Below are 10111 nucleotides of genomic sequence, written 5' to 3' on the forward strand. Positions count from 1 at the left end.
AAATGATGAACATACTACACGGCCAAAAGTATGCAGGCACCAGAGAATAAGAGCTCTATGTTATTAATATGGTCATAAGGCACCATTTTGATAATAGTTTGTCGGTTTTCATGCAAAAATATTTCATGGTTCCAGCTTCATAAATATGAGGATTTGCTGCTTTTCTATAGCATTTCAATAATTGTATTCTTTTAAATAATCATAATAATATAATAATTGTGATTTTGCAAACCAAGCAATGGGTTAATCAAGAAATAATCAGTGGAATAATTCATAATGTAAATAATTAGTTGCAGTCCTCAGTTACCAAATAGATTAAAAACCAGCTCCACCTCTCCAACTCTCACGGTAAAACCCGTTTTTTTATTCATGCATGAGTAATTAATCAAATGATATATAAAATATTATAACAGCATTGTTGGGAAAGTCTCTTTTAAAATGCAATAGGTGTAGAAGCAAAAATCGGTGCCTGGAATTGGGCCTGTAGGCTCCTGACCTTGTCCTCTACGTTGCTTCTCAGTTGTCCTCTGATGTCGATCTGGTACCTTGGGTTCAGCTAAGTAATACTCAAAGAAAACACTGGAGACAGGCAGAGTCCGATGCAATCGAGTTTAATGTGTTCACAAGCTTCAACACATACAACTCATCGAGTCAAGCCCCGGAACTGGACTGAAAACCGCTCCTCAGCACGTCTGCTTTTATGCTGGTGGAGACTGGGTAGAGTCTCCACCTCTTTCTGCTAATCCATCCCACTTTAATCCAAATCTATTGGTGGAAACCTTAGCTTCAGATTTGCTTTCACTTTATTTTTAAAAAACGTGAATTTTAGGGACTTTCTTTATGCAGCCCCTTGTGCTTTCATGTGCTCTCATGCAGTATAAACCTTTAATGTGCATCAGGTAATACAAACATTTGAGTGTATGTGTGTGTTATCATTATACAAAACATGATAGGTTATATGTGTGTTCTTTTAGTATGGATACAATATCAGCTCATAACTCTGTACTGTGAATACTTTGACATGTATAACAGTGTTTTAACACATATAGATGCATCTCAATCAGTTTTATAGGCCCTTATACATAAAACATGGTTATATAATGATTATGTGGCTTTTGTTTCTTAATCAACTTATGCAGTATAACACTTTACTTGATTAGGAATTAACTCTTTACACTACATAGGTCACACATTACTAGTTTCCCTGTTAAAAAATATAATAAATAGTCTAAAGTAAATATTCTAATTACCTCATCAGCATAATGTGGCTCATCACATTTGATTACTTTTTGAGTAGTTTCCTAATAAATGATTTAAACTGGGCACTAAAGCTGAAAAATGTTTGGAAATAGGCTAAGAAAAGGCATTCCCTCATGGATAAAAGATTCAAAGCAACAGAATGAATGCTATATTCTAAATATAAACTTTTTACTGAGATAACAAATCATCATGTCATCCCTTTGCAATCACCAAAATCTTGATCAGTAGCCTAACTGTAATTTAATTATATATTTTTCCTCAGTAACTGTAACTGATAACAATTACATTTATTTTGTATTTTATGCCATGTAACTAGTTAAATATAACTAGTTACTCCCCAACACTGTATAACAATCACAGACAACTTCTCTGCATTTGGTACTTTTACTTTCAACACTTTGAGTACATTTTCTGGATTATACTTTTACTTTTTGGTAACAGGGTGTTTTTACAGTGAGTGTGATAGTAGTTTTACCTGAGTAAAGGGTGTGAATACTTCCTCTCTCACTGTATTCATACAATACATGCAAAAGCCCTGCAATAAATCCTGCCTTCATGAAGGTAATATTGGTCATCTTAAGTTAGCTGTTTAAGAGTTTATAGACCATTGAAACATATAAAATCATGCTTTTACGTTAAAACACCGTTGAGAACAATCTAATGATATAATATATAATAATTTAACAGTCACAGTGCCAGTTTTTCTGTATTGATGGATTAATAGAGCAGGCCTATGTCTTATTCTCTTTTTTGTGCTTCTTTGAGTACATAGTCCATATTACACTCTTGTGCTTTTACTTCAGTAATATTTTCAATGCAGGACTTTTGCATTTTGTATTGGTACTTTTTGTACCAGGGTTTGTACCTTTTTGGATCTGAATACTTCCTGCACCGTCGTTAAGATGTTTTGGTTTGGTGCTTTAACTTTGAAAATTTCACACCGGAAGTATGTTCTGACTGCCTGGTGTCATGGAGATCGAGGTGGTACCCTGGCAGACAGAAGTACCTCAGTTTAGGTGGAGGTAGTGATACGGATAAAGTTGAGAGAGAAGCCTTAGTGGTGTGAGTTTGTTCGTCGAGTACCGGTTTAAGTGTTTGTTAGACGCATTTATTTTTTGTAACAGTTTACCGGCCCCGGAAGCGACGGCTGTTTGGACACATTAAAGAGAGGAGCTAACATAATCTGCGCATTCCTGAAGTTGACTGACTGTCGAGTTGGCAGAGGTAATGTAACGTTAGCTTATGGTTGCTAGCTAGCTAGCTGCTTCATCACAGAAGCCCATTCATTTGTTTCTTGTGTTGAGTCCGCTCACTCGCCGCTTTAGGAAAGAAGTGGTAAACTAGCGTAATTATGCCCATGTTAATGTGTAATGTTAACCTACAAGCAGTGACACTTCATCTGTAGCACAGCTAACGTGAAGTAGCTGATAGGTATGAGATAAAAGGTCGTTTTTCATCTGTTAGACGGGACTGTGCTGCAATGAAAGGCTCTTTATTCCCTGCAAGGCTGAAACGGTGCGACTGGTACTGTAGCTCTGATTAACCATTACGTGTCAAGGCTTGAACAAAAGGAGTTTAAGTTTAAGAAACGAAAATCAAAGTGTAAGAAAGAAACCAAGCTTAACTTTTCTGATAGAGATTTGCTCCTAGTAGTAAATCAGCCTGTGGAAGTTAGCTAAGATTTAAAAGTTGAGACACATATTTCAGCAAAGTGATATATGTGGACAGATGAATGGAAATGTGCTGTTAAGAGTAGAACAGGGCTGTAACTAATGTGTTATTTTCATTCTCAATTAATCTGCCAGTTGTTTTCACATTGAAAAATTCTTTAAACCCAGGGGGGTGTCTTCAAATGGGTCCATGTCACTGGTTCGACAGCCCATTAGTCCGACTGTCCGCGGTGCTGAACGGCTCGCAGCGGGCGTATGGTGCGCCGCGACCGGCTTGAGGCGGAGCAGGCTCACGACTTATGTGTTTGCCACTTTCTTTTTCATTTTAACCCACACCATGATCTTTTCCTGACCCTAACCAAGTGGTTTTTGTGCCTAAACCTAACCAGACCTTAACCACAGGGCATCATGATGATTTCGGAACGGACTTCGGAACAATGAGTTTAATATGGTCGGAACAATGGGATGTCGAACCAATAGGCAGTTCCCCTTCAAATTGCCATTGCCCCACCAGCAATCCAACCTAAAAAAGTTAACTGTCACATCAGACAGAGGCAGAAAATCCTCATAATTGATCTGCAGGAAGAAGTAAATGTTTGGCATTTTTGCTTGAAAATGAATCAAAATTATTGCCAGTTATTCTCTGTTGATCAGATAAATGATTAATCGATCGTAAAGTCTTGACAAGTAATTTGAGCAGGAATTCTGAAAATGACAACATACTCATTCGATCAAAAGAGACCAAAGTAATTTTTCTGATGGAAACTTGCCCTTTAGAGCATGTCAGCCCATAAAAGTTGTTCTGTTAGAGTATGTGTCAGGAAAGTTAGAAACAACATAACTAGTACATAATTAGTCCACCAGAAAGCACTGTCAAGTCGATTACCATATTGCAAAATGTCTTGGTCAGGCTGGCTGCCAGAGGGGTCAAAGGGTAAGGATGACCCTGGCCCAAAGCCCAGGGGAGGGGGCCCATGCAAAGGTATATGCACCAATGGTGGGGTTGGAGTGGGTGTGGGTGTGGCCCACTTTGAAAAATGTCCCCCTGTCCATAATTCCCAATGGCTGGCCAGATCTTTGTCACAATTCTTTAAAAAACACTTTAAAAACTAAGGTATGCATTTAGAAATTACTATTGGCCAACTGCTATGTACTATATTATTGGATTTTCTAAACTCTCATATATTCATACCATCACTGACCTCAGAATCCTAGTATTGGTCAGGCTATAATACAGAAAAAAAAATAAAATTCTGTTGTGAAAGGTCTATCTACTGTCTCAAGCTCTGTGTTTTCCTCTCTATTCTCTCCTCTCTCTACATTTGCAGATGTTTCAGATTAAGAGGATCTGTTGCATTGGTGCTGGGTATGTAGGAGGCCCAACATGTAGTGTGATCGCCCACATGTGTCCAGAGATCACAGTGACCGTTGTCGATGTCAACGAGTCCCGCATCAAAGCCTGGAACTCGGACACTCTGCCCATATATGAGGTATCATTATTAATGTAGTTCTTCAAAGAAAATGAGCTGAACTTTATTAACAGGATTGATAAAATGTTAACCAGGAGTGGGTCATATTTTATTAGTGTTTTTTCCCCTACATTCTTATCTGACCTCTGAGAGTCATATATCTTGAAGGAGTTGTTGGCTCATTAGTTTAACGTAATAACAGGGTTGAAAAAACTGGTGTAGCTAGGCAACCATTCCAGCCAGTGTTTTTGCACAATATTACTCCATAGTGGGCTGAATGAAGATGAAGATTTTTCAGTGTTGTAACTTTTCTACGTCAGCCACAACCACAAGGTATTACATCATCATGACTAGTGTAAAGGGCAGTCGATGACCAGTCATTGAGAACCCGCATTACATTTGTTACTGTTTGTGCCATGTTTGTCCTACACATTCAGTGACACACCCTCCCTGTCTCATTTTTCCCACTTCCTCTCACTGTAGCCGGGTCTGAAAGAGGTGGTTGAATCATGCAGAGGGAGAAATTTGTTTTTCTCCACAGACATAGACTCAGCCATCAGGGACGCAGACCTCGTCTTTATTTCTGTGAGTCCATCACACACACCCCTCACACACATGCTGACACACAGTTTTACCAGCTACAGAAATATATCTGACATTTATGACACATGAGTGAATTTATTGGAGTGGCTGCCCTTCCCCCACAGGTGAACACGCCAACCAAGACCTATGGGATGGGGAAGGGTCGTGCGGCTGACCTCAAGTTCATTGAGGCGTGTGCTCGGCGGATTGTGGAGGTGTCTGATGGCTACAAGATTGTCACAGAGAAGAGCACAGTCCCAGTTCGAGCTGCTGAGAGCATTAGACGGATATTTGATGCCAACACCAAACCCAGTCTCAACCTACAAGTGTGTATTATCGCATAAGAAGGAAACTCTGATGTCTGTTGTTTTGAAAGTTTCTAAAGTATTCATGTCACTGCTTTAGGTGCTGTCCAACCCAGAATTCCTTGCAGAAGGAACGGCAGTGCGGGATCTGAAGGAGCCAGACCGTGTCCTGATTGGTGGAGACGAAACAGCAGAAGGTCAAAGGGCAATCAGAGCACTCTGTGCTGTCTATGAACACTGGGTCCCCAAAGCACGAATCATCACCACCAACACATGGTCGTCTGAGCTGTCGAAACTGGTGAGTGTAGCGTGGCAACTAACAATTTCTTTTATTAGTTTAATTTGCTGATTATTGTCTCAATCAATTAATTGTTGTGACCAACAGTCCATGACAGAGCTGTATGGAGAAATCGCCCAATAGAAAGCACTTACAGGTTGCTTTTACACTGTAAAATGTCCCATTCAGTGTATGTCTTGGTCACAATTCTTAAAAAAAATCTAAGGCAGCCATATTCATATTATTTATGTTACGTGCTAAGTTTAGGCAAGACGAGTGGGATTATTTAGGGTAAGGGTAAGATTGTCATGGTAAGCCAATTAGAGGCAGAGTAAGGCGGACCATTCAGTCACTAGCCTAGGATGCATACTGGACTGATCCCCAGAAAGGGAAAGGGGGAAACATACCCAGCAGTGCAGGAGCAACATTAATTGATAGTCTTGTTATACTCAGTCTCTACTTCTCCCTCTTTTGTTAAGACAGGAAGCCTCAATTCATGTCATTTTGCCTTGTTCATTAAAGTTAACCTTGTGAAAATATCCTTCCATCACATGCTGTAGTCCTTGCCGTCGGCTTCTTCAAGCTATGTTGCCCGTCACCCAGAAACGATCTAATAAACACACAACCACCATTGCCATGTTTCTTTTTGTCAAGCTTGTCTGACTCAGCAACAGTAACTGTTTCCTCGACTTTTTGTAGTTTTCGTGAGTACAATTTTTCTTAAAAACATGGTATGTGCTTGTGTAGGCAGCCAATGCATTCCTGGCACAGCGAATCAGCAGCATCAACAGTATCAGCGCTCTGTGCGAGGCCACCGGGGCTGACGTGGAGGAGGTTGCCAAGGCGATTGGTATGGACCAGAGGATAGGCAGCAAATTTCTCAAAGCCAGCGTAGGTAAGAAATGCATCCAAAAGATGTTTAATGTGAGCTTCTGTGTAAAGTTGATTAATTTAAACACAGATTAAGTGTTGCCTTTTATCTCTTTGCTACTCCAACACTTGGGCAGGTTTTGGTGGAAGCTGTTTCCAGAAGGACGTGCTGAATTTGGTGTACTTGTGTGAGGCCCTCAACCTTCCTGAAGTAGCTTCCTACTGGCAGCAGGTGAAAACTATATTGCATACTACATATTTTTTTTTTTTTTTTTTATGTTTTTACTGAAGGTTCTGTTCCTTAATTGCTGTTTGATTGATTTTGTCAGGTGATCGACATGAATGAGTACCAAAGGCGGCGGTTTGCCTGCAGGATTATTGACTGCCTCTTCAACACTGTTACCGGTAAAAAGATTGCTCTGCTGGGCTTCTCCTTCAAAAAAGACACAGGTGACACAAGGTTAGTCTCAAGTCATGTTTTTGTCTTTTTTGTTCCCTTCTCACACCCTTGTAGACATTTGCCGCCTCCCTGTTCTTTGTTTTTCATTCTGTATTTCTTTGCAAAAGCTCTGTGATGTTGATCATTAACCTGGGAGATTGTTTGTATGATCACACTTTACTCTACATGAACACCTGCCAACACAATGTGGTGAACTCTGGGCCCCAATCAGGGTTGACACTGAAGTGTGTGTGTTCCTGTTGCAACTCTAGGGAGTCGTCCAGTATCTACATCTCTAAGTATCTGATGGATGAGGGAGCCAAGCTGTTCATCTACGACCCCAAAGTTCTCAAGGAACAAATCATTCATGACCTCTCCCAGCCCAACATCTCAGAGGACAACCCAGAAAGAGGTGTGTGTTCTTACCAAGGTTCAAATGCAGCTTCGGAAATGTCTTTTTTGGAATGTATATGACTTAATTACACCAGACACAGCAGAGAATGTAGAGGACATGGGGTAAAAGGGAGAAGACATGCCTCTAAGGCTGGACTTTATATGTGCTTTAGTGAGTGTCTTAAACCCTTTGGCTGCTTCCAGTACCATCCACAATTAAAAAAAATATCAACAATTTTTATGATATTCTAAGTCAATTTTAGGAAAAATGCCTAAAAATAACTGTTCCAGCTCCTGCAATGGTGAATATTTGCTGGTTTAAGATATGATGGAACTTCATTTAACCTGGGGGAAAGTGTTGTGCAGCAGTCACAATACAAAGCAGAAAAATAGTGCCAATATAAAGTATCAATAAGGTTCAAATTCAAATACACACAATACCAAAATTATAACAGCTTAACGATAAAGATCATTCTTCATGCTGTTGCATACAGTTATGTATGTACAATATGATAGGTACTTCTATGATATTGGATTTAATATCTGTGGGTTTTGGCTGTCTCACAATTTTCTGACATTTTATAGATCACACAATTGAGTAATAACAGGCTGATTTAAGTGGAAACAGATAACTTGTGTTGGTAGTGGCCAAACAGTGAAGTTATATCCATCACGTGATGCCATTGGGCCCAAAAAATACCCTGTCCCATAGACTTACATGGCAAAAGAGACGTGTGTGAATCAGTGAATACGTTTTCTTCTCCATTCAGTCTGATAACATTTCGAAAGTCTAGAAGAGCCGCACAGTTGAATAATTTTATCCCCCTTCTGAAGTAAGTGCAGCACTAAATAGGAAGTAGCTGGCACAGGCAGCCAAAGTCCCTATTACACCTACTCTATGGGCCACACAGTGTGGAAGCTGTGCTGGTTATTCGGGTAGTTTTATACACGGTCATCATGCTATAGCCATTACATTGTACAGTCAAAATTTACTTCATAATGATAAGTTAAAGCAAAAATCTTTTCCATTTCAACTTTCATCACAAAAAGCATTTGAGTAGTTGCAGCCTTAGGAGTTATTCATATTCGTAATTATGTTTTGTGGTTCTTATTGAGTGATCTTAGTGATGATTGAGTGATTTTGTAAGGATGAAAAAAGTCATTTCATATTTCTTAGGAAGGCTAAGCTGTAGGGATCACTAGCTGAGGTTAGAACTTTCGACTCTTCACTGACACAGACTTGCCTTTTTTTCTTCTTAGTGTCAGAGCTGGTCACTGTGACCTCGGACCCTTACGAGGCCTGCCAGAGTGCACATGCATTGGTCATCTGCACCGAGTGGGACATGTTTAAGGTCACAATCACACATTGTTTTCTTACCATCTTATAACTTGCTTCATCTTGGGGAACAAAACACCTGTAAGTCATCTTCCCCCTTTAATTCCGCCACAGGAGCTGGACTATGAGAAGATTTACAAGAAGATGCTGAAGCCGGCCTTTATCTTTGATGGCCGCAGAGTGCTGGACCACCTCCACCCTCACCTCCAGAACATCGGCTTCCAGGTGAGCAGAAGACACACCACTGTTACACATCTCACATAAAATTAAAGTTTTTGAACTCAGTGCCATATGGAGCGACTGCTGCTCAGCCTCCATTGTTTCAACCCAACTGCCAGAAAAAGCATTGGTATTGTACGTTCCTTCAAACCACGGATATGTTACATTTGCACGTTTTTATACTTTACATTTCAACAACACTGTGGTTAGGTGTTGGTACCAAAAAGACTTGGTTATTGTTTATTAAAAGAGGTTTTGTCTTAAAATACCCATTTTGGATGGCACGACTCTAGCAGCTAATGCAGCAGTGTCTGGTAAAGAACAACCGCTTTTCGTGGCACTGAATCAGCTGGAAAACAGCGGTGGGTCACTTAAAAGCAGCTGGAAACACAGTGATGACTTGCTACAACACAACCAATTTTGTTGTTTGTTGTTCTCGAACAGTGGTCTGTAGCTTAGCAGGAGACACGCCAGCCACCATCCCCTCCCACTCATTGACAAAGTCAGCTCACTGTGACTGCGTGACTTTAGACACATTGATATGATACAATGAACAATGATTCTCCTCTGGCGACTGGGCTGATTATTATTTCGCTGCTGTTTTCTGTCCACAGATCGAGACCATCGGTAAGAAAGTGACAGCAACACGAATCCCCTACACCCCGGCAGCGGTTTGTCCTCGCATCACTGCCAGTGAACCTCCTACCAAGAAAGCCAAAGTCTAAAACTTACTCCACCTCCACACATGCAACACATTCCTCTCACAACCGTTGTATTTCTGGTGAAAATTTTCACTCAGGTCCAACGCCCTCTTTTGTCGATACGTGCCTAATGATCAAAAAGGCCAAAACAGCATGACTAACTGCTCCCCTGTGTTACGTCTGAAATGGAGAGGTAGAGCCTTCTGTCCAAATTTGTGTGAATGTGATCCATGAATGCGTTAGAGTCAGTTCATTTCAGACATTTCATGTCAAATAGCATTAATCAATCAAACATTTCAGATGCACCGTCTATTTCAAATGAACACGATTAGTGTTAGTCTACTTTTTTACAGTATATACTGTATAATTAAGTATTGTTGCTAAATTGCAAGAACAATTTTATACTATTTTTTAAAAATATTTTTATAAAACTATCTTACTGTATGTTAATCAGTAATGTCCTCTGTATCAGTGACTGTTTACTAAAAACAGCAATGCAATAAAATGTGATGTGTGTCCTTAATATGTGCCTGTTGATTACACATTGATGGAAAGAAGGAAAAAAGTGACAAATTAAAATCAGCAAATGT

General features: G+C 40.0%; 1 protein-coding gene across 1 annotated transcript; it reads left to right on the top strand.

The window, feature by feature from the left end:
* The first annotated feature begins 2212 nt into the window (after positions 1-2212).
* Positions 2213-10044, top strand: ugdh (UDP-glucose 6-dehydrogenase). Its single transcript, XM_033624529.2, has 12 exons — positions 2213-2484; positions 4259-4420; positions 4883-4984; positions 5107-5307; positions 5387-5584; positions 6311-6458; positions 6571-6665; positions 6763-6893; positions 7145-7284; positions 8526-8617; positions 8716-8826; positions 9435-10044. Exons 2-12 carry the CDS (start codon positions 4259-4261, stop codon positions 9543-9545), a joined length of 1491 nt encoding a protein of 496 aa, XP_033480420.1. The 5' UTR covers positions 2213-2484; the 3' UTR covers positions 9546-10044.
* The last annotated feature ends 67 nt before the right edge of the window (positions 10045-10111 follow it).

This window comes from Epinephelus lanceolatus, chromosome 3 (genome assembly GCF_041903045.1).
Source record: "Epinephelus lanceolatus isolate andai-2023 chromosome 3, ASM4190304v1, whole genome shotgun sequence".
NCBI lineage: Eukaryota > Metazoa > Chordata > Actinopteri > Perciformes > Serranidae > Epinephelus > Epinephelus lanceolatus.

Excerpts from the sequence above, each read along its gene's own strand:
- ugdh (XM_033624529.2), top strand. The coding sequence starts at position 4,259 with ATGTTTCAGATTAAGAGGATCTGTTGCATTGGTGCTGGGTATGTAGGA. Across the intron at positions 4,421-4,882 it reads ACACTCTGCCCATATATGAG|CCGGGTCTGAAAGAGGTGGT; the intron begins GTATCATTATTA and ends CTCTCACTGTAG. Across the intron at positions 5,308-5,386 it reads AACCCAGTCTCAACCTACAA|GTGCTGTCCAACCCAGAATT; the intron begins GTGTGTATTATC and ends TCACTGCTTTAG.